The following is a 24386-nucleotide window of genomic DNA, read 5'->3' as shown; positions in this document are numbered from 1 at the left end:
AAACCTCAATGGAAGACTCGAAACGTTGACTCACTAAACTCTTCAGACTGATAGAAGGACGCAGGAGGGAATTAAAGACGAGTGGAGTCAAATAAATACATCGTATAACAAAGAGACAAAGTATATTTCAGTAGCAACAATGGTTCCCTTTACGTGACGGTTTCAATTCAGAACAGAAATTAAATCCACTTTAAAAAGATTAAGAATGACCTGGTAAACACCGAATTCCAAATTATAATAACTGTTTGGAAATGAGCTCAATCTGAAGCGGCTAGTTTGTTCTGATTTAAAGGCCCAATTGAATAATTCCTGTCATGTATACGCTCTCTCTGGTTTAAGTTAATTCCAGTCATTCTCTTGTCCTGTCGCCATGACGCACATTTTCCAAGATGGCCGCTCGCAGCAAGCCGACTCAGGTGAGATGATTTAACTGAAGCCTCAGAAGAACTGGATTTAAAGAAAGAGCTGATGGATGGAAGTTTGGACATGCAGACCTGTTTAAAGCTGAGGAGTCAGTTTATCGAGAAAGACAAGATGCAGGAACTGGAGTTGGTTTCCCTCCGGTAGATGTAAAAACACGTCGCCCGCCCCCTATCCAATCTGAACCCTACACTATCTGCAGATCTTCAGTATAATTTAAATAAAGAAGACTAAACGTGTTTTTCAAGTAAAACTTCATCTGGAATGACTATTTTAAAACGTGAGGAAGAATTATTTAATTCTGAATCATTAATTCCAAATTAAAAAGCATCATGTAATCGTGGACACTGTATGGATGATATTAATACAGTTACCAACATTTACACTGTGAGTCACGATAGATTTGCTGCTGAAATCAATTTTTTTTTCCTATGTTGTACGCATTTTATCAAGCGTCTGTCTGATTGTCTTGACTATGCCTGTCTAGAACATCTGGAACATCGCATATCGCAAACTTGTAGCGTTGTGTTGTCCACTACTCTCAAGAAATTCTTCTTTTTTAAATTTAAATCTGTTTTCTTGGAGATTTTAAACAATTTTCTTGGCTCAACTGGAGACTCTTGTGGACCAGTTCTGTCACTTACTAGATTCACTGTTTTTGTTTGTTTTAAGAACCAAACAAAATGTGAAATAAAAGTATAAAACAAGCTAGTGTGGAAACGGATGAGGACTTGAAGAGACCTTGAAACCAGAAACATTTGATTGTTCCACCCAGACGTGACCCCCGGACGGTTATAGCTTGTGCAACATAACATTTTATGTGCAAGATTTTTTTTTTTTTTTGTGTGTGTAAATCTAATTTGGAAAAAGAACACTTCAGGTTCTGCCTGCTGGAACATCTGTAAGCTGAAATTTTCCAAATGAGCCAGAGAAATCTCCCGGAGCCGGGCTGAGGGACAAAGCCCGGCTTTATCTTTAGAGTTAATTACAGCTGCGGAAAGCGCTGCAGCTAAACGTGGTATTCCCTCTCGCGCTCACAAACCGTCGCGCAGGGGGTGTCCCACCGCAGGCTGTTTGCTACCAGCCATCAAGGCGTGTAAACAAGCCCATTTGGGTGAGTCGCCACCAGAAATGAGAGCTTTCCCAGCATGCACCGGCGGACCGGGTCCCGGTCCGACGGCACGCGGCCCTGATAGCGTGAGTTTGCCAGATAACTCCCCGCGGTGAAATGATACGCTCGCTAACGTGCTCAGCGTGATTATTGCCTGCTAAACGCTCGGGGATAAATCACCATAGTGGATGTGGGAGAGGAGGAATGTGCAGACAGCAGGAAAGACACTGAAGAGATGCTTTCAAGAGACGGCAATCCCACTGAAGGTTTTTTTTCCTCATGTATTTGTTTACACCACACGCTCTCGCTGGATCAGATCATCGAACTTTATTTTTCCTATCATCATATGCAGACGACATTCAGCTCTATAGGTCAGAGGAACTCGGTCCTGCGTTAATTTTCAGCAGCTGGATGATTTTAGCAATGTGTTTACAGGGTTCAGAAGTATGCAGCTCATCCAGCACATCGAAGTGGAGCGCTTCACACCTGAACTTTGACCTTTGCACTCAGGTGCTGGTGTGTTGAAGGATCCACCTCTAAAGGTGTGACCACAGAACCAGGAAGCTCTGGTTCTCAGCCTCAGTTCACCGCTGCTTCAATTTGGCCTCCACTGAAAATTAGAAAAAAAAATAAAAAAATAAAAATGAAGTCGCTCCACTGTAGTTTGGTGATGTTTCCAAACCGTCTCAGTAGCTCCGCCCCCTCGAAGCTTCGCTCTGGCCCAGCAAAGAAGCCGTCACTGATACTAAGCTAAGCTAGTGAAGGAAATCAAACAGTGAAAAAGCGACCTTGATGATTTATTTGAAACTTTGTCCATCTGGATGGCTCATATCTCTGTAGAAGGAACTGAAGGCTCATCGTTTGACCGTTTATTCATCTACAATGACTTAAAGCTCGTGTCCGGAGTTTTGAAAGAATGAGGTTTTTTTTAATCCAACGTCTCGAGGTTCCGCCCTCCCTCTGCTTTCATGAGCGACCAAGCCACGCCCCTTTAATTGTGCACGCGAATTATCTGTTGGGTGAAAATGAGAGCCTCCGAGTCCTACAGCATCCGTCTATGAGACGAAGGCGGAGCTCATAAATAAATTTTTATATTGCTTTATGCTAATATTATAGTAAAGTATCGAATCAGACTGACACATTTAAGCTCTGTTAAAAAATGATACATACATTGGAAATGAACGGAAACTGCGGACACGAGCTTTAAGTAGTCCAGAAAACAAGACTTCCCCTTCAAATTAAGAACAGAAGATGTCCTCTGGGTTTTCCAGTAAAGCAAGCTTGAGACAATGAATTACGGTCTTTTTTTCAGTTCCCAACTTGCGCTAAATAAAGACATTATAGAAAATCAGACAAAGGCTTAGTTTAAATTTTTTTATCTAAAAAATTTCCAAACCAGGACGAATAGCTTCCTGTTTTGTTTTGTTTTTTTTTCTTTTTTGCGTTTTTGTTTTTTCCCAAATCAAAATGAAACTTGAATGACTGGACGGAACCTGGACCCCTCTGCTTGTGCAGAAGAAGTATTACTGTGACCATGGTGGGCATGTCAGTGTTTCAAAAGGGTGTTTTCTCCCTGTTTCCGTGGAAACGGAGTCAAGTGTTATTTTGGGGGGGGGCGCATTCTCAGTGACTCCGAGCGCCATTGTCGTATAAACAGACTCACAAAACACTTTGAGGTTCTGGAGTCCTGCGTCAGTTGGACATGCAGAGACGAAGTCTTTCCGCCCGGTTTGGGGTCTGGAGCGAAGCACCGCGAGGTGTGACTGCCTGCCGAGGCGCTAATCAGGTGCTAATCCTCAGAAAGCTCCGGAGGACAGGGCTGATTAGCTGATCAGACCTCTCTCTGGCCCAAATATTATTAAAAAAAAAAATCATCTTGTGCTAGCATGCTTTATTCACACAAAGACACACAAAGACACAGTGGGAGGGACACACATGATGCGAGCTGAGTCTCAGGGGAGATTTCCATATGCTGGCAGCACTGAACCATGAAACACACTCACACACACACACACACACACACACACACACCTTACAAACCAGTGATGAAAGTGATTCCTCCAAACACTAATCAGGCCCAAAATAACTGGCTTGATCATCATCTATCAAAGGCGGCGGGACTCACCGACCGGCCGACAGACTGACAGAATTAATGTAAGTTGACACCAACCTAGTTGTGTCAACAAAGCTGGAAAAAAAAAATCCAAAAGATGTAGACAGGTAGACATATGTGGGACATGGCTAATGACAGGGACTGCATTAAAATTAGACATGTGAGGGAGCGTGAGCGGAGGGCCGCGGCAGAATAAAGGCATAAATCCTGCTCCAGGACTTCAGCGCTGGCCTCGCTCAAACACAGAGATCGTCGGGTTTGAATTAGCTTCCTCCGACTCCGTTACTGCGCCTTCTCCCACATTTAATAGCAGCTATTAAACAGAGCTGAGAACAAAGATCAGATGAGCGCACTTTAACAGGACTAGCTTTCTGTATGTATAACTGAAAGAGCACGAAATGTTTCGTTTGCAGCTGATGTGTGTTTGGTGTGATTTTATTTAAAAAAAAAAAAAATGTTGGAAGTGTCAGAAATCATCTTGTCGGCTCTGGAGTGTCTGTGGGAACGACTGGGACGGGTTTGACGGACAGCCGAGTCGGCAGAGACAGGAAACAGAATGAGACGGAGCGAATTTGAAAGCTAGCAGAGTGTCACTGTGTGTCACTCAATGTGTGAAAAATAATTCTTCCTTGCTGTGGATTTCGCTCCATTTGGACTTAGTTTATGATTGATTTCATTTCTTCGCCACCGGCGAAGATGAAGACCTTTCAATGTATTGTTGTATTGTAAACGAGACCTAAAGGGCGAAACATGTAAAAATATGCATCATGCAACAGTGGAGGGAGACGATTTTTGGTCAGTTCACTGTATTTTGCAACAGAAGTTTCATTAAAATATTCTTTTTGTTGAGATTGCAGTCATTTCTGGTAGCAATTATTTGGTTTTGCAAAAGTATAGCAAAGAAAAACGATAAACTCAAAGGTTATTAAAGCGCGTCTTCACTGATCCTCTACCACCTTGACAGTTCCCCCCTTGTGGCCGATAATGGAACTGCACATGAACAGCTCCATCGATCAAGTTCTCCATTAAATATTTGTAACTATGGTTGAACACAATTTGTCACAAGATGTCTCAGACACACAAAAAAATGATTCTATTTATATTTATTTGAAAACAACAATCCATTTCTTCCACTTCTACTGCGATTCCTTGTTGCCACTGGGGTCATACATGATATTTGTATTAATTCCACAGAACACCATCACAAAAGTTACCCTTTTATATGCACGTTTACCTTTTTTTTGTCCTTTTTTTTATTGTACTGTTGTCATTTCTATACAATGACTTGTGCTTTGATATCTTCGTAAAAGAGAGAAAGAGAGCGATAGAGAGAGAGAGAAAGAGAGAGTTTTGTTAAAGACATCATTGTCGTCATGATAAGTGTACATAACAGGGAGGATCGAAATAGAAAAAAGTCGTAAGAAGAGGATATACTGGTCGAATACACACCGAGAATACAGAGTACAGAGATACACGCTCACATTGCAGCCTGCCCGACTCAGCCCCAAACTGTCAACCCGAGAAAAAGAGTCGCGTCTGAAATCCCCACGGACCCTGATCCCAGCCACCGGTCGCTCTTCCTCCCGTCTCCTCCTGCTTCCAGGATCTGTTTTTGTTTTTTTTTGTTTTTTTTAAAGTACGCTGTTGTTGCTTTGCAACAAATACTCTCCCTGCTCGTGAGCAGAGTTTTGGCTAAATATTGCTTAGCTACAAAAGGGAGGTCCAGGAGAGGAGGAGGAAGAGGAAGAGGAGGAGGAGGAGGGCCGAGAAAGAAAGAAATAAAGAAAAACAAAGCAGTGCAGAAAGCTTCACCGTCGGTATTATTCTTTACAGTTTTCAGATCTCCTCCAAAACACTTTAATTTCATCCTCCTAAAGAAAAAAAAAAAAAAAAAGAAAAATCAGAAAATACTGAATAAGGTGCATTTATCAGAGAGTTGACGTGTGCGTTTGAGAGGAGAGCCTCTAAATGCCGGGTTGGGTGGGTCAGAATGTGCATGAACGGCTCAGGGGAGCTGACTGGATATTTACACCGACTGGAATGTTTTCCCCGAAATATCATCTCAAAATGGGAGGCGTTACTTTAACTCGACCTGAAATCAGCCTGGTTGGAGGATCGGTTTTCTTAATTCCTGCGCGACAGAAGCGGAAAAAGGCGGTTCAAAACGAGATGGCGAGAAGACATGTTGGTTCACTTAATGCTGAATCTGCTCCTCGAACAAATCTGAACGCAAAAAAAAAAAAAAAAAAACAACCTTCGAACAGGTGAAAAGGAAAAGTGACAGGCAAAGAGCAGCGGAGAAAATGTACAAGCAAACTACCGTCATGTGAATGTCATTCTAAATGTTGTGCAGGTAGAGCTAGCTAGCTAGCTAACTCGCTAACTAGCTAGCTTGATAGATAGATAGATAGATAGATAGATAGGTAGAGAGATAGATTTATATACTGTATGTATTCATATGCTGGGTAAATATCTTCTATGTGTATATACCTCCAAGTCGAGGGCTTCCACTTAGACGTATATAAATAGGTCTCACATATAAAGCCTTATTACAGTGTACATATCCTCGCCCTAATGTAAGCAATAACAAAAGAAAAAAAAAAACCCCATGCTTTACATAGAAAAAGGCATCCACGACATTTAAGAAAAAAAAATGTACAATTTATGAAACATGGTAACAATAATAAATAGTATTATAGAACTGCTGCTGTACACAAAAAAGCAATTGTTTTTTTTAAAAATTTCACTCTTATAAAAATATGTTTTAGTGCAACCGTACGTAATAGTAATATCCATAACTTCACATCGCTTGTCGAGACTTTTAAGGTGTCTGAAAAAAAAAAAAAAAAAAAAAAAAGGAAGGAAGGAAGAAAAACAAGAAGGGGGAAGAGAGGAAGAAGAGAATGATGGCGGAGGGTTAAAGGTCGGGGTTGCATTTATTACAAAGCTGATAGTATTGTATTTACATTTACCTTCCTGCTTTGTTTGCTTATAAGAAAATAAGCAAAAAACACAAAAACGATGATAGAGAAAGAAAAGGCACACACGTAGCAGTCCCATTATTTTTTCCGTTTAGTCGACGTACCGAGTTCTTCTTGTTCTGTGTGAGTTTGGTCGTGTTGGTGGTGCATGTGTTCTGTAAAAGTTTTTTAAATAAGAAAGTGTGTCGTGGCAGCCGCGCTGCAGGCGACGCTGAAACCACACAGGTCCAGTTCAGACATTGAAAAGAGACGTTTTCACTTTACGTGTGTGTGTGTGTGTGTGTGTGTCTGTGTGTGTGTGTGAGAGAGAGAGAGTAAATCAGAAGAAATGTGTGTAAAAGTGTGCAAAAGTCTTTTTTTTTCTCTCTCTCTGTTGCACTTCATCCCTTCCTATTATCCAAAAAAAAAAAAGGAAAAAAGACAGAATCCATGGCGCCTCCTCCTGCCGCTGCAGCACTACGACGCCTCCCTGCTCCTCCTTGTGCTTTCTCCCTCCCGCTCTCTCTCCGGGTGTTGGAGGGCTTCAGACCCGGGGCTGGGAGGGTGAGGAGAAGGGGAGGAGGAGGGGTTGGAGGCGGGGGCGGGGGAGGCCGGGATGGAGGGGTGGGGAGGGGGGGGCCTGAGCTCCAGGCCGCTAAAGTGCTGAAAACTTTGAGGAGGAGACGGGGAGGCGTGGGGAGACGAGGGGAGCACGGAGGGGGGCGTGGAGCGCTGCTGCTGCTGCTGCTGCTGCTGATGGTGATGATGATGATGATGGTGGTGGTGATGAAGGTGAGGAGCGTCGGGGGACTGTGCTGAAGGAGGAGGAGAGGAGGAAGAAGCCCCGCCTCCTCCTCCTCCTCCTCTCCTGGCAGCCTCCTCGGAGTCGATGCAGAGGGAGGCGATGGCCTTGGTGCAGGTCTGGATGCTCTCTTCTTGCTCCTGCTGCTGCCTTCCTCCTCCTCCTCCTCCTCCTCCTCCCCCTCCTCCTCCTCCTCCATCCTTCTCCTGAGAGGAGGTGCGAGGGGATTTCCTCGATCGGTCGTCTCCCTCCGGTCCCGCTCTCTCGGAGAAGGAGGCGAAGTGCGGCGGAGCGACGTCGCCGCCGGCCGACTCCTCCGACACGCTCTTGTTGAGCGACAGGCGCGGGGCGGCGTGCGGCGCCGCCTGCTGGCCCAGAGGGGAGGAGACGGAGGAGGGGACGGAGTGGACCATCTGGATGCCCCCGATCGGGATCATCGGGAAGGGAGAGCGCACCTGAGGGAGGGAGGAACAGCTCGTTATCCACCGGAGCGCTGCTTAAAATGTCACGCTGTTGGTGAAGATTTATAATTTCTGTATGAGTCTGTAACAGACGTGTCAAACATAAGGCCTGTGGGCCAAAACAGGGCAACAACAGGCTCCAATCCGGTTCATCAAACCACCAAGAAAATCATAAAAATTTCAAAGAAAATATTGATTATCTCACAAATTTCTGAAGCATTTTGGACACAACACAACACAGACCTGAGCTGAGAGATCAGTGATGCTGCAATGGAAGCTCGCTAACTAGCATTAGCATTCATGCAGAATGAAACAACGAGAGGCAAAAGAGAAAAATAAAAGTTAAAAGACACATGAATATTTATTGAAAAAAAATTTCAAACTGATTCAAACAATCTAAGAATTCTTTTAACAACCAATTGCAAAAAGAAAAAGTAAGCAGTACCTGTAGTTGTGAATGAAGCGGGAGGTGACTGAACAGGACCTGATGGGGTGGGCTGGACTGGTTACCAAGGTTACCGCCCCGGTCCCGTTCCCCTGGCGACGGAGCGCCTGGAAGATGTTCCTGGAAACGGAAAAGACGATGAAAACTTTCCAGTCCAAACAGAAACACTCAACAGCTCGAGCCCCAACGACTATTGTCCGTTTAAACGGCGTCGGTAGCAGACGAAAGCGGCGTGGCGCGAGTCGACGGAGACGAGCGGGACGGTCCTCCGGCCCCATCGCTGAAACGTCGGCCTGTTATTCACAGGACGGTCAGATTTCGGAGCAGACTGGGTCTCGCGCTCCGTTTTCACGCTCAGCTTAAGTGGCAGCGGCAGCAGGAGCCAGAGTTTGAAGTGGGGCTCTTAAGAAGAAAAACAGCCGCGTTATTAACCACACCAGCAGCCGCCAAGATCCCATTACCACCAGAACCCGGCAGCCCCCTCTTCAATCATCCCGCCATCTGACGCTCTCTATTCCCTCGCCCTCTCTGTGTTTCTGCTCCGTCTGCCAGGCGCGCTCGCCGCTCCGCTCCGTCTCCGTCGGCTTCTCCAGCTCCGTCTTCCTCCTCCGTCGTCTTCCTCCATTTCCCCCGTTTGTTCTCCAGCGTTCAGCAGACCCGCATATCTGGATGGAGTTCATTCGATGTCGGGCTGAATGAAGCCGGTGTCGGTGATGGAGCCACAGAGTGTGGAGTTTGCATGTTCTCTCGGCCTGGCAGGAGGTCCAGTTTGTCTTTATTTCTGTCGTTGAGATCGTTTCTGGACTGAAACCAGCGTTGCGATCACACGTGGACAATCTCCTCCTGCCTCTGCAGCGTTTTGTCACCACAGGCGGACGCTGACGAATGGCAGTGTATCCAGCTCAGACACAAGTGAAAATGGAGCGTCTTTGTGTTTTTGTTTGGGAAAGGTTTTGCGTTGACATGGCAACGCAAATGCAAAACTTTGAGTGTTTTGAAAACATTCTAATGTATTAACGCAAAACTTCTCTGGGAAAAAAAAATTGCAGAACTTTAACGTTGTCGTTTCTGAAAAGTTTTACGTTTACACTTCAGTGTTTTGAAACCAATGTTTGTTTCCATGGAAACGGCAGAAAAGCTGAAAATCAATGCACTTAGCTTGTCAGGCCAGGCGTTGGCGCTGTTGGTTGTTGTTCTAATAAACCAACAATACACTCTGAACATTCACAACGAGAGAACATGTTGTATGGACAGATCACCAAGTTGGATTGTTGTCACGGTGACTGTCAACTTTAAAACTCGCAGTTCCTGGAGGATCTGGACTGGAACCAGAACTAGGACCAGGACCCTCTGGACCGGGAGTCCTGACACTCTGGAGGAAAACATTGTTCGCTTGTGCAGAACAACTATTTACTACGGCCGTGTCAACAAACGCCCACGGCACAGTCAAAGTTTTCCGTATTGACTTGTACCCAGAGTCTACGTCGGTATCAGGATCCCAGGCGGTTCGGTCCGACTCTTACCATCTCGGTGTCGGCGCTGGCCGTACGGCGTCCCAGCGGGCCGAACTCTCCGGTCGGGTGGCTCGTCCTCAGGCTGCGGGCGCCGCTCTGCGGGCTGCAGGTCACAACCGGAAAGCAGAGGTCAGGAGAAGAAAACTGAGATATTTGAGTTCAAAGCCTCGGTCCGTTGGGACGCCCGTTCTGATCATCGTACATGGGCTCCAGCGGCGGCGTCCGGGACGTCTCCCGGGAGTTCCACCGCAGTGTAACAGGATTTTTGACGTGTCTCCTAACTTGTTTGTTCCTTTGCGGAGGAACACGGCCCAATCAAACCGACCTCCAATCAATCTCTTATAGTTGATAAATACACTGGGACCGAGGCTTCCTTGTTGTGGCCTGTGGCTTCAGTTTTGTATCCAACACATTTCGCTCTTCAGCATTCTTTCATCTGAACTTGATCCTACCTTGTTTAAAAAGGCTTTCTCCGTATGCTCGAACCCATTTGCTTCAGTTTGGCTGTTGTTTATTTTCACGGTGAAAAAGAGGGAGGGTCAAACCGCTGGCATGTTAAAAATCCTCCAACCAAATGTGAAAATCGGATAAATCATGAAGGTCTTTACATTAACTCCGCCGCGTTTCAGAGGATTTTCTGAATCTTTTTATATATATAAAAAAAAATATATATATATATATATATATATTTATACTCTGAGTAACACTTTGTCAAACAGTTTAGTTAATCTTGATTTGGAGAGACTTTGGAAAACTTTGTCAGAATAACTGTTAAATTAAACTTTAAAGACTTTCTTCGTTGTGGAGTATGTGTGACAAAAATAACTAGATTTTGACTAAAAACAAATAATTACTACTGAAAGTGACAATAATCTCAATGTTTTTGAGACATTTAACATGTTTCTAAATGTGTGTTTATTCCCGTCCCTCGGGGTGACGGAGTGTTTGTGGTGAAGTGATGAACGTCTCCGGTCGTCCTCTGAACTCTCACCTGTGGTGGTGGAGATGTTGGTGGAGCCCTCGGCGAGGAGACAGCGGTCGGATCATCCCCCGGTGGCGGCCCCGGGGTGAAAGGTCGCGCTTGTAGTCCCTCCCGCCGGCGGGCGAGGTGGGCCGGGAGAGCGGGGACAGCAGGGACAGGTGTCCCCTCCGGGGGGACAGGTCTCGGCGGTAGCCGCCCAGGTCTCTCTTGGGGGAGATGTGCCGCAGGGGGGAGGCGTCCCGCCGGGGGGAGAGGTGGCCGGCGCGGGGGGAGAGGTCGCGGCGGGGGGAGAGGTAACGGCGGGCCGACGGCGAGGAGGACGGGGACACCGGGGACGGGCAGCCCGACAGGTCCAGCCCGGGCGAGGACAGGCGGGAGGACGACGAGGAGAGGTCGGGGGAGGGGACGGGGAGGTCCTCGTCCATGGAGGAGGACGGGGGGACCAGCAGCCTGCCGCCCCGCTGGAACTCGCCGGGCGGCGCCTGCGGCGTGATCTGGATGCTGGGCACGGTGGTGAAGTAGCCCAGCTTGTTGGCTTCGCCCAGGAAGTGGGACAGGTGCGGGGACGCGGCGTGGGACGAGGCCACGGCCGTGATGGCGAGCGGCGGCAGCGCGTACGGCTGCGGGCTGGTGGAGCGCGAGCGCGTCTTCGGGGTGGAGTCGCCGTCGTAGTCGTCCTCGTCGTCGTCCTCGTCGTCCACCTCGTCGCCGTCCTCCTCGCCGCCTTCCGAGTCCTCGGCGTCGGAGAACTGGTGCTCGGCCGCAGCCCGCCTGGAGGTCTTGTCGGACGACCTCTGACCTTCCTCTCCCACGTCTTCAGGAGGAGCAGAGAGAGAAAACGGCATGAAACACCGGCGAAGCCTCATTCCCACCAGTTCAAACCCATAAAACACAGTGAAGCGGCGTCATCTGAGACGAGGCGCTCGCCGCTCGGGGGCTCTGCGGGACGGACCCGGTCCAGACCTGGCCGGGTCTCGCTCCACAGCGGCAGCAGAGGTTCTGTTGGCCGCCGCCCAACGCAAAGACTTCAATCTGAAGCTGCGTCGAGGCTGGCGGAGACGCTGCAGATCTCCGACGCTCCCGGCTTTTCATGGGATCACAGAGAAACCCTAAACATGCAATCTTCCTATTTTCATAATTTTTCAATCAGGCTTGTCTGGTTTTTCCAGAAGAAGCGTAAGAAAGTCGCAGCGTTTCAGAGTTAATAAATCGTGTTTAGGAGCGGAAATCGGATCCACTAACACTGGACCGCTCTCCGGAGAGCGGCAGCTCTCCACAAGCCGCAGATGTTTACGTCTCAGTGATTCAGCCGTGAGTTTCTGCGGCTTTTCCCAAAAACTTCAAGAGCGGAGCCAGGACGCACACCAGGGGTCAGCGGGAGTGAAAGCGGGGGGAAATGTGATTCAGTGGCGTACATGGTGAGAAACTACCAGCAGCTCTCACTCTCCACTCTCCCACGGCAGATTCAATTCATCCTCTTAATCAGCAGCGGCGGGATTCACTCCAGCGTTAACGGCTGCCGATTCCACAAGTTCAACACGCCTCGTGCTTTTTCTCTTTCCTGATCCCACAGAAGTTCAGTCGTCTCAGTCCCCAGGGAGCCACATTTGTTGGGATTAAAAAATATTTAATAAATACCATTAGCAGCTGAGTGTTGAAGTGTAAAATAAACATTTTAAAGTCAAACAAAGCTGTGATGGTTGTGGATTGTAGATAAGCAAGTCGATGGATGGATGGATTAAAGAGTTTAGATGCTGCAGAGACAGGTTTTTAGTTGAGGTGGAGCTCCAGGTATTTCCAGTGACTCCGTCGTGTGAACAGACAAAAGGAAGCAAAGGTTTCACGTTTTTACTTCAACACGGTTTAAAAAGGACTTAAAACAATAACTTTGTGATGGGACGTCATTAGAAAAAGGATAATTTCAAATGAAGTATTCTCAGACACTAACTCTACATCTTAGAAAGCAGATGAGGTTCAGAATCGCTTTTTTTTTTTTTTTTGTTTTTAATGAGACAGTTTTCTTTCAGATACCTTTGGATTTTCCGTGGGTAACGCTCTCATTTTGTTTTTGCCACTTTGTGTTTTTATTAGCTGAAAGCCATTTCTCGCAATAATACATCCAACCAACATTTTCCCCGTGTAAGTCTCCCCTTTGCTCTTTCCAGCCTCATTGTTCAAACTCTATTAATAACACGTTCGTGAGTCATGCTGTCGACGGGTTTTTGTTACTGTGAACACAGTTTCCATCTTTCTGTGTAAAACGCTGAACCGCAGCTCCAAATGGAGATCATCCGTGAAGAACTCGTCCCTCATAAGAGCTGCTTCCTCCTGTTTCGTCAACGTTCCACTAAAAGTCCAGCAGCTTTAGGAAATTAAAGACTGACAGAAAGTTCCCACGCATGTTACAATGCGACCTGTTACCGTGACAACACTTGGACTGTTTCATGATGGTCCTGTTTACCGGAGGAGGAGCGACTCACTCCTCCTGAACTCACTCAGTCTGGTTGCATTGTGCGTTAGCGTTAGCGTTAGCATTAGCCTGTCACAGCATGAGAAGCTTCATATAAACTTTAGGATTTCTCAGCTGTGGATTCTCACCATCGTGAACGCCTGTAACCTACTGTTCTCCACACGCCCGTGGCTTCATCACAAAGACGAACAACGGCGCCAGCTTGTGGCTTGGCGGGCTCACTACACCGTTCCCTGCAGACGTCATTATCGAAACGTTGTTGTGTAAACTTGGAAAAAAAAAGTATTTTCACTGGAACTGAGTAGAAATGGGGCCTTAAACTGAAAATCAAGTCAAGAACTGACTTGAAACTCGTCCACAGCAGTGCTGATTGTGAGCAGCCGGTCTGTAACGTTTCATTCAGCGGAAGAAAGAAAAGTAAATCAAATGTGTTCAATGAAGTGAGAACTCCTCAGTTTAATGCCATTAATGCACCATTTTGGATCGATTTCTGGCTGAATGTGTCAATGTTTTTTTCAATAAAACTCATGTTTAATGAATTAAAGAAAACAATAGACCGTTAGATTGAGAAAAAGTTCAATGTTTGGCATCAAATATCAGCATTTTGGCTTCATATCATAGTGGAACTGAATAAAAGGACTTTTCTTTTACCACTTCACTGGAGATGATCGGCTAATATTTAAGAGGTAGTGGTTTATTAATTGTTCCTTGGAGGTTTTTCTGAAAGGAGTAATTGAATGCTGCATGGATGTCCTCGCCGTCCTCCTCCCTCCTCTTCCTCCTCCTCCTCTTTGTTCTGAAGGTGGCTTCAGTGTCGAGTGCGGCTGTTTGACATGAGTCCTGCTTCCCATTACACTAATTGTCCTTGTGTGACCGCACCGAGCCAAAGACACTGCAGACAGCGGAGGACCAGATAACAGGACGTCCCTGCAGCTCCTCAGTGTGTGTGTGTGTGTGTGTGTGTGTGTGTGTGTGTGTGTGTGTGTGTGTGTGTGTGTGTGTGTGTGTGTGTGTGTGTGTGTGTGTGTGTGTCCTCCTACCTCCTTCATCTGCCTCTGCATCCTCAACCGAAGACATGGAGACTCCCAACTCCAGACACTTTTTCATGTGCGCCTTGGACTTCATGTGCTTCGTCAGGTTTCCTGTTAAAGAAACACACACACACACACACACACACACACACACACGGGCACCGTTTAGCCAGTCTGACTGGAAACCAGAGCTTGTTTGGCTGCATCGACTCCAGCCAGAAGACGGAATATGGAAACCGAAGAGGTGAAAGGCAGAAAAGAGAGGGCGCAATTCTGATCTACAAATTATATGTAATTTACACAAAACGTGAAGTAATGACAGATCAACTCTGCTGGTCCGAGTGTGTGTCGTCTGAGCGCGGCACACACACAGATAATGGCCTCCTATTGGAGGTCGTGTTTCGGCTCGTCAGCATCTTTTCCAACCCGATATGATGGAGGTTCCTGTCTGACCGCAGCCGCTCCGCATGTTTTATTCATCCACATAACCACTTATTCTACATTTCACGACTGAATTCTTCAGAAAAAACACAAGTGTTCAGTTTTCCTCTCAGTAATCTGCCGTGGAATTGCTGCTCACACCTGAGTAAATGTTTTCCGTTCGGGGCTTGGTGGGTCGTCACCATGGAAAGTAAAGATGCATATTTATGAGATTCAAACACTTCTTTCCTCCCGTTCACCTGAACGAGCAAACCTCGGCGCCTACCTTTGGTCTTGAAGGCGAAGTTGCAGAACTTGCAGACGTAGGGCCGCACGTCGGTGTGCGTCCGGATGTGTTTCTTCAGCATGCTGGGCTTCTTGCAGCGGATGCCGCACTCCTCGCAGATGTACTTCCCCCGGCCGCGCCCGCGGACGTAGACGTATTCCTCGTTGGATTTATACCTGGAAGGAGGCACAGGTGAAATCGGATTGGAGTTTTAGGTCCGCTGACTCAAAACCAGTAATTTAAACCAGCAGGATGTGTTGTGTGCCGGACTGGTTTTTAGTGGAAACTCTCTTCCCCCCCTCATCCCTGCCTCTGTCCTCCACAGAGGGGTCAGAGGTCAAGTGAAAATCCCTGCAGCTCGTGGAGCTCGGCCGTCACGCTGGAGGACTCTCAGGCTTGCTGACACAGAGGTTGTTCTTGAAGAATGAGGCTGAAATCAGGTTTTCTGCTGAAACGCAGCTGCGAGTGTTCAGGGAGGGACGGAGGCAGCAGAGCAGCTTTCAGGAGCTCAAGACTCCAAACTGAGCGCCAACGTCACGGTTTAGCCGTTTGAAAACACCGAAAGGCATTTTTACCTTTGTTAGAATGTTGGTGTATTTACACTGCTTAGAATTTTTCTCCATTAAAACCAAACCAGGAGAATGGGGAAGCGAGAACGCCGTCTCTCTGGAAAGCTGCCTTTTCATATTGTTTTTTGTTTTTTTCCCATTGTTCTGGTATTGTTTTTGTCCCGGCTTGTTGTATAGTGGGAAAAATAAAATCAATTCTACCCTACTATTATACAACCTAAGAAGAAGGTTGAAATGAGTTCAAGGTGTTTTGTTGACGCTTCAGACTTGAAGTCTGTGAAGACGGACAGTCTCTCTGTGTTCACGGCTGAAACTGTGACGAATGCCAGATATTTACCTACATTGATATTGGTATTAAAACAAGTTTCTTTGATTTTGTGCACTGAAAACCATCTAAACACTGAATATGAAAAAATAACTCATTTATTTTCCAAAACCTCAAATATAAAATACAAAACAACGTAAATTAAATTGCTGTTAGTTTATTCTAACTTTTAAACTTGTACCAAGTTCTTCCATGAAGTTCAGTTTAACATAAAAAAGTTTTTAAGATCAAATCTGTGAAACAGGCTGAATCATGAAAACTAAAAAATGTCGATGACATTGTCATTAAAACAACTTCTTGATAACAGACACTGGAGTCAGTGGTAAATGTTGAAACACTGCAGCAATGTTTTGAGAATGCAACCAGAGATAACCCTCGCATACTTTTTTTTTTTTTTTGTTGCTAAAATTCAAACCAATACAGGTCATGTGAACTCACGTCTACAGAATTGTTAAATCAAAAATATCAGAACCTTGACTGAACTACAACTTTCTCAACATTCCCCAACTTGAATCAACCCTAACTCACACATACCGGGATTTAAAATAAATATCGACAGCTATATTAAAAAATGACCAATATCGGCGCCGATATATCGGGCATCTCTGTGCAGCACGTCCGTCCGTCACGGAGGGAAACGGCCGCCAGGCAGCAGACGAGACGCTGCTGAAGTCGGCCTGTCTCTAAACGGAGGTGTGGGGAGTGAGAGTCGCCGGTTAACCGAGCCGTTTCCTCTCCTGTCTGCCGGCCGGAGGAGTGGGAGTGTGTGACGGCGAGTTCAGGGCGCCGCGTGTTAAAGCAGGTCGAGTATCGGGTGCATCAAACGGCCCTCCGTCTGCGTCGGCCTTTCAGCTGGGAAATACCTCCGAGCGCTCGTCTGAGTCCAGACGTTTGCACAGCTGCGGCCGGTTATGAAAATGAATTATGGTGATTATTTAGTTTTATTCCACTTCATTCGCAGCACACGGTAAGATCATAAAGCAGATTGGCTTTCAGGACTACTGCAGGCCGAGGTGACGGGACTCGCTTTCTCTGCCAGAAAAAAAGAAAAAAAATCAAACTCCCCTAATTTCACATATTTAGTTGGAGAAAGTGAGACGTGCCTGTGCACGTGCACGCCCGCCGTTTACGCTCACGCAGACGTTTGTTTGCTTTCACCTACTTATTACACCTGAAGTGTCCTTTAGGGACAACAGAGGATTACTTCACTGTCTGCTGCATTTAATAACTCCCCCAAGTGTGTGTGTGAGTGAGTGTGAGTGTGTGTGTGGGGGTGTATTTTGCATGCGCCGTCTGTTCCATTCAGTAACCTTGGCCTTCCTGGCTCTACTGTAGACTATAAAACATCATAATACTGTAGGAATGTGTCTCGCTGCAGGGGGCTGCTAGCTTAAACTCGCTCATGCAGGCTTTATGTGAGCAGTCAATGTACGTTTTAATGCAAATCCCTGTTTTTCGACGTGGAAAATACACTTTATGTGACTTTAATGACAACGTCATAAATACTAGAAGAGCTCCTCGGCTGCTTGGCGATCAAACTGATCCTTTTACGGCCGCAGGAATCAATCCGATCGGATCTCAGTCACGCAACTCTTCGGAGTCAGCCGGAAAATGGTCGCAGGAAAAAAAAAAAGAATAACAGCTACATAATGAAAGTACAGCTTGAGAAGTATCCAAAATACCATCAGGATAGAGACACACCTAAAAAGTTTCGAAATAATGATTAAAAGGAGTTTTTTAGTCGTTATCAATGCTCTTAGATATACAGACTTGGCTGAATTAGCATGTTACAGCAACCAAATTTCCAACCCATTACCGAGAGCACGGATGTGAAACGTAAGGCCTGCGGGCCAGCAAACTGGACCCCAAGAGGCTCCAATCGGGCCCAACAAACCACCAAACACATGATGTATTTTCACTCGAGACGCCGTCTGAACAGGGCTTTAAACTACCCTTAAATCCAGTCAACATGTACTCTGACAGACTCAGTCACTGACTTACAACCAGTCCAACAATCCCTAAAACTAAAACCAATAAAAGACTGCCTAAATCAGTCCAAATCTCGCTTTAAATCCATCGAGAAGGAGAATAAATCAATTTAAAATCAAGCCCAAAACTACTCTGAAACCAGACAGTGGGATACTTCTCCAGGTGAATTTACAGCTTTAGTTCTTTGAGTCTCTTCCATGACTAAAGCAAAATTGGCTTGTAACCAAAATATCGATACAGAATCATATCGAGCTGTATCAAGATGAGATCTAGTATTTTGGCATCGTATCGGAATACTGGGCTATAACCAATAGCTACAAGCCTGAGAGCAGTCTAAACCATCAAACGTGTCAAACATCAGGCCTGTGGACTAAAACTGAGCCACAGGAACCTTCAATCCAGGCCAATAACCCACCAAGGTAATTCTAAAAATTTCAAAGAAAACACCAAATGTCTGGAGACAACACAGAGACCTGAGCCAACATGTCTGTGATGCTGCCATGAAAGCTAGCTAACTAGCATTAGCCTCAAAGCCCTGCTGTCTGGGGGAGTTTGTCAAAATACAAAAAAACACTAAACTCCAGTCCGGTCCAGAATGGATTAAACCATGACGAGGAAGAAATGAGTAGAGAAAAAGACCAGTAAATATTTTACTGGAGCCCGTTTTTCCTGGAATTTAGTTGAATGTTAGCATGGGCACACAGCAGGTTTAGCACGCTCACTCATAACTAGTCCAAAAACATGTCATTGAGGCTAATTAGTGAATTTAAAGTTGTCCATATGTGAGTAAGTGTCTGTCACTTTGTATTTGCCCTGGGATGGACTGTTGACCTGTCAGCAAAAATCATCTGTCATGAAAATGATCCGGCCAGAGGAAACATGCTGCACCCGTGTTGCAGTGCCAATCCTGCAATCTGCCATCGCTGTTCCAAACACTTGAATAAGTAGCGGTAAATGAAACACTTATCAGGGCCTCTTATCAAGACAAATAAACACCAGTTCTTCACGCTGCAGGCGGAGTGTGAAAAAGCCTTTAAAATACATTTAATGAGGGGCAGATCCCGTTTCACACCCGGATATATGAAAAAGAGAAAGAAAAGATTAAAGTTGACGTCCAAAAACAAGCGGTGATGAGTTTACCAGCCTGTTGGCTGCACAAATTAGACCCGGAGAAACGGTTGTAAAAGCAGAAGTCTTCTTTCTTTGATACCTGAGGACAGTTTTCCGACTAACAAGGAAACAGATGTTCATACGAAGATCGTCGAGTGATCAGTTTTATTGAAATCTCAGGTGTGAGGACGAAGCTCCTCGATTATTTTGCAGACGTTAGCGCCCTTGCTTCATACCGAGGTGGTGGGTTCAAGTCCCAAACTTTCTGCCTGTTTTCCGTGTGCATGCATAGGTTGAAATGACCCTATTTCACACACTGGGTGTGTGTGTGTTTGCTCTGTGACGGGCCAAAGACCCTTCCAGGGTGCAGATTGCCTTCGACAGTGGTTAGCTGGGATCAGCTCCAGCAGCCCTGAGGAGGATAAAGCGGAACAGAAGGTGGATTGGAGGACTGGAGGAGCACCTCTGATCCTGAAGTTCTGAACTTCAGTTTCTTTCATTGTTTGCAACTGCAGGTTTTAAACATGAAGGCGAGTCGGTTGCGCCATTAGATCGAATTATCTTCCGCTTTTCTTTAACAGCATTTACCTCAGAAGATCGTTGCAAAGACTAGTTTTTACACCAGGCGCCCTTCTTTTAGTGAATGGGATTCAAACCCAGGGCACCCCACACTCAATCTGTAATCAAATTTGGGGGTGGGGGTGGGGTGGGGGGTTATTTGAGTGTATTTCTGCTTTCGTTAGCACCTTTGCTTGATGAGCGATGCTTTGTTGATACAAAAATGACAAAACTCCTGAGCCATATTGTCAGGCTGTGAATTGCTCTGAAAGTTATGTTTGAGGTTTGTAATCAGCTCTCTGAACGTCTCACTTTCACTTTACCGTGCTACAAATCCAAACATCCCCCTCACTGTCAAACTTTAGGCCAATTCTGTCTCTCTGCGCCGACAAAAAAAACAGAATCCATGCAACAGACGTCGAAATGCTGCAACGATAGTTATGTCAAACATGAGCACAACCCAGAAGCTTTTTGACTCATTAGACAAGAACTCTTTGCATTATGCAGATTTAGCATCTGGGATTGTGATGCTGATACAAGCCTTTCTGTCCTTAAGTCAATTTTTATGGGAGCAGACTTATTCCACCCACTCTCCTGGTGTCAGAAGAAGTACGAGACAAACTGGCAAATGTGCAGCGTCGTGAATAATGTGTGATAAAGTAATGTGTTACTGTAACACCGTGACATTGAACAGTCGGTTACACTTAGTGAGTGGGCTCCAAAAAAGTATTGGCTCAACGATCGGTTTGTGAGACGTACCCGCCTTCGAAGATCTTGATGCGGGTGGGCTCGGTGGTGGGCTGTTTGGCTGAGACCTCTTTCTCCACCTGCTCCTCCTTTGAACGATCCCACGACGCCACTCCTTTCATCTTCCTTCCAAAGTTACCGACGTCCACCGGCATCAGCTCTGGTTTCAGCTGCAGAAACGGTAAAAATGAAATCAAAGAATAGAACGGAGAACACTTTTGGAACACATAGGTGTTTTTGATAACAGAACAAACCTGATCGAACCGCAGCTTCCAGGCCACAGATGAGACGAGCTTCCCGGAGCTGGGCGGAGACAGGGCTGCCACGGTGTACATCAAATCAGTGTTCCTCTTCTGTTTGGACCTCAACAGAGCCAGAGCAGCCTTGGTGCTGAGGTTCAAGGGGTTGGGGTTGTACGAGCTGACGGACCACGAGCCGTAGACGGAGCTTCGCAGAGACGCCTGGCTGCTGTTGGGTTTGGTGTAGTTGAGGAAACACCAGCTGACTCTGCTCGTGGTGCGCAGGCTTGGGAACTGAAAGAACTGCTGGACGTCAGCCACGTCCGTCACCAGCAGAGTCTGACCTGCCGCTTCAGGCAATCCTGCACTTTGGTTGGCAGCGAGCTGAACCAGCATGCTGACGGGGGGTTTCCCGGGCGTCGGCTGCTTCGTGTCGTCGGGGTCGTCTGCGTCTTTGGAAGAGGAGACCATGGACTCCGGACTGGAGGTGCGTTCTGGGGCTGTGTCGTCTACATCCAGCTCCTCCGGGGAGTCCCGGCCGCCAGCCGCCGGGGAACGGTTTGTGACAATCTGAAGAGGGGGGGTGAAACTCTCGGCTCGAGGGATGTCAGGGAGGTGGGGGGCAGAGGATCGGACGGGAATGGAAATCTTGGAAAAGTCACTGAGTGGTGGAGAAGAGGACATCCTTTCAGAGTCGTCCACTGAACCCTCGCTCTTCAGACGAGCTCTCTGACCTCGTCTCTTCTCCAGCTTGCCGCCGGTTTCAGTCCCACTCAGCTCCACGGCACTCATCTCTTTGACGATCTGTCCATACATCCGCTCCTCCTTCACTCTTTTCTGCTGCTTTGTCTGAATGAAGAGCTCCAGAGAGCTCGCAGGGGAAAGCATGCGCTTGCTGCCTCCGATACCAGATCCTGAGGCGTCTGTTGTGGATATAGTGCCTGATGTCAAAGACAGCGGTATTCCTGTGTTCAGACGCTGCTCCGGCAGAGAGTCTTGACCCTTCCAGAGTGGGTAGCGCAGGGCCACGCCGTCCGTCTGCCCCAGGAAATGGGACAAGTTAAAACCCGATCCACTTATTCCTCCTCCAGATCCTCCAGGTGGTTTGCCACTTGCTGAAGGAGGGATGGTGTTGTCTGCACTGCCTGGCCTGGCCGAGCCAAACCCCTGTGCATCATGGGAGGCTATCAGTTGGCTAACACTGGTGTACATAACACTACCAAATGATGGCACATGGGTCTGGATCCGCACAGGCACCAGCAGGCCAGGTAAAGAGGCCTGGGAGCCCAGGTTCTGTGTGGCAAAGACTGGTTGAATCTGCTGCAGGAGCATGGAGGCGCTGGTGGAGTTGGGTTGAGAGAGCGTGGCCGACAGCGGGGAGGAACGCGAGGAAAAAGAAGCCGGGTATATCTGAGAACCTGCATTTTCAGATTTTCCGTCGTACGCCTGGGGCTCATGGATTTGCTGGAGGGAGTGTTGTTGGTGTTTGTGTTGTTGGTGTCCAGGTACAGCGGCCGGTGATCTGATGTGTAGCTTTTGGAGTTGCTGTTGAGCCTGGAGAGTCTGCTGCTGTCTGGGCAGTTGATCGGCATCCTGGTTCCAAAACAGACCTGCATGTGAGCAGGAAAGGAAAGGAGGGCCACCCTGGTACTGCTGGATTATGTCCTTGTTCACTACTTCATGACTTGGATGTTCTCCTTCTGATGATGAACCCTGGGTTTGTAGGCGATGCTGATGGGACCTGTGATGGAAAAAAGCAGGAATTAGTTTAGAATATAGCTATTATAAATGTTTCTGGCACTTTTGAAGTTTCATTGCGCAACTTTTACTCTCTAACATATTTTTTATAATCCATATGCAGACGATGTATGGAAACTTTACGTTGACGCTACACACAGCTCAATCAGCCTCTATTCATGCGTTTGTCGTAGCACAGAAGGCACAGGGAAGTATGCAGACTGTGATTGGTTCTCGACTACGCCATGTGGCATGTTGCTACAGCAGCCTGCTAGCTTGCACTGTAAGCTAGCCTGCCAACAGTTTCAACCTATCCTTACTTGCATTATGGTGGTAAACTACTTCGCAGCAAGTACAACCTCGTTGCAAAACTTCCAGGGTGAAAGGACTGCGTAGATGCTACGCACTGCCCGATGCAAACGGTAGATGCAGCAGTGTTCTGAGGCCTTACCTGCTGTAGAGTGGTTCGTCTTGTAAGCTGTCCTCACTGATACTCTGTTGGAGAACATGCTGGTGGTGCTGGTGGTAAGATCCAACCGCTGTTGATACAACAAAACAACTTGTTTTAAGATGAATACCGCGCCTTGCTCTGTGTTACCGAAAACATCCGTTTGCGCTTCAGGACTGTGTCAAAAATGAAAAACAAAAGAGCTTAATAATTGTGTTTCATCCTTTCACCCAAGGTAAGTGTCTTCTTTTTGCTGGGCTTACCAACAGAGCCGACTCGCTTGGTCCTGCCAGCCACATCGCTGCTGCTGTGAGGGGATCCTGCTGGGCCAGGCCAGGCACCATGCTCCAGACTCTCCTGCTTGATTGGCATTTCAGTGACCCCCGGCTCCTGGGTGACAGCCTCTGGATAAACACTCAGTGAAGCCTGTCAAACATGGTAAAAACGTAGAAGAAGATGTAAGTCATAGTAAATGCATGATGCTATAAATATACGAGGTGAACGTTGCCAAAATTGGAAAAAATGATTTCCCCATGAAGAAGATTCCTGTTGAAAAGTCTGGGAACTTAAAAAAAAAAATAAAATAAAAAAAATCACTCCTAAAATAAGCAAAAATGTCTTTTAAAAGATAGGTACACTTTTAGTGTCTGCTTTGGATGTATATTTTATGAAGAACTGTGAAAGTGAAAATTATAGGCTCAAATAGAGGAAGATCGTTGTAATCCATGGATGATTTCAACATTTCATTTTAAGGATGTGACCATATTGATGTTAGATCTTAGAAAAGTAAAGATGTGTCTACAAAGGAAGGAAACAAAGCCTTCTTATACACCCACTCCTCTGCGTGTTTTGCGATTCCCTCCCACAAAATACCTGATTCAAATGTATGCAAATTAGCCATGACATTATGACATCCTGTCTAATATTCTGTAAATCCTCAATTTGCTGCCAAACCAACCCTGTTAGATCTATGTATTCATTCCACAAGGCGAGACCTCTAAAGGCTCATTTACACGACAATGTTTGAAATTAAAACAATATTTAGTTTTCTTTTAGAAAAGTTTGGTATTTACACAGTAATATTTTGAAAAAAAAACAACATCTGGTTTACATGGTCTTGGGAGAAATGCTGGAAACAATGTAGTTGGCATGTCGGGCCATGAATTGGTGGTGTTGGTTGTTTTTGTTATGAAAACACACACACGCGCACACAAACAACAATACGCTATGAACATTAATAATGGGAGAACAGACATTCATATTGACCACATTGGATTGTTGTTACGGTGACTGTCAACTGTAAAACTACCCAGAGACACTGTTACAAAACCACATTGTATTTCATGATACCTGTCGGACTAAGAATCCACGCCTCTTCATGACAGAGGCACTGGGGTAGAGCTCCCCCTGCCTGGAGGACGACAAACTCCCGTAGTCAAAGGACTTGCTGCGCATTTCAGGCAACTCTGTAGGCAGTGTGCACGGCGCCTGTTCCGACGAAGACCTCCTCATCTCCCTCTGGTGATGGTGGCTGGAATAACCACTGCCAGGCACTGTGAGGAACTCTGATTGCTTTGCTGCTCCTCCAGAAGCAGATGAGTCATCCTGGTACACAAACATGAGAAATTATATCAGATTCTTTAGATGTG

General features: G+C 46.4%; 1 protein-coding gene across 2 annotated transcripts in view; it reads right to left on the bottom strand.

The window, feature by feature from the left end:
- Positions 1 to 7050: 7050 nt before the first annotated feature.
- Positions 7051 to 24386, bottom strand: part of hivep2a (HIVEP zinc finger 2a) — a 59629-nt gene continuing 42293 nt past the window's right edge. The window contains exons 6-16 of one of the 2 annotated variants that reach the window (XM_030110608.1): positions 24088 to 24342; positions 23001 to 23163; positions 22741 to 22831; positions 20568 to 22293; positions 20326 to 20483; positions 15016 to 15191; positions 14319 to 14420; positions 10818 to 11622; positions 9836 to 9929; positions 8313 to 8432; positions 7051 to 7861 (exon numbers count right to left, since the gene is read on the bottom strand). In XM_030110608.1, the coding sequence (XP_029966468.1) occupies positions 7082 to 7861; positions 8313 to 8432; positions 9836 to 9929; positions 10818 to 11622; positions 14319 to 14420; positions 15016 to 15191; positions 20326 to 20483; positions 20568 to 22293; positions 22741 to 22831; positions 23001 to 23163; positions 24088 to 24342 (4470 nt within the window). In that variant the 3' untranslated portion in view covers positions 7051 to 7081. The remainder of the gene's footprint in view (positions 7862 to 8312; positions 8433 to 9835; positions 9930 to 10817; positions 11623 to 14318; positions 14421 to 15015; positions 15192 to 20325; positions 20484 to 20567; positions 22294 to 22740; positions 22832 to 23000; positions 23164 to 24087; positions 24343 to 24386) is intronic. The other variant, XM_030110609.1, reaches the window with a different exon arrangement.

The sequence above is a fragment of the Salarias fasciatus genome, chromosome 15, assembly GCF_902148845.1.
Source record: "Salarias fasciatus chromosome 15, fSalaFa1.1, whole genome shotgun sequence".
In the NCBI taxonomy this organism is placed as follows: domain Eukaryota; kingdom Metazoa; phylum Chordata; class Actinopteri; order Blenniiformes; family Blenniidae; genus Salarias; species Salarias fasciatus.
Note: the sequence above shows the minus strand (reverse complement) of the source record. Positions and strands in the feature narration are given on the sequence as shown.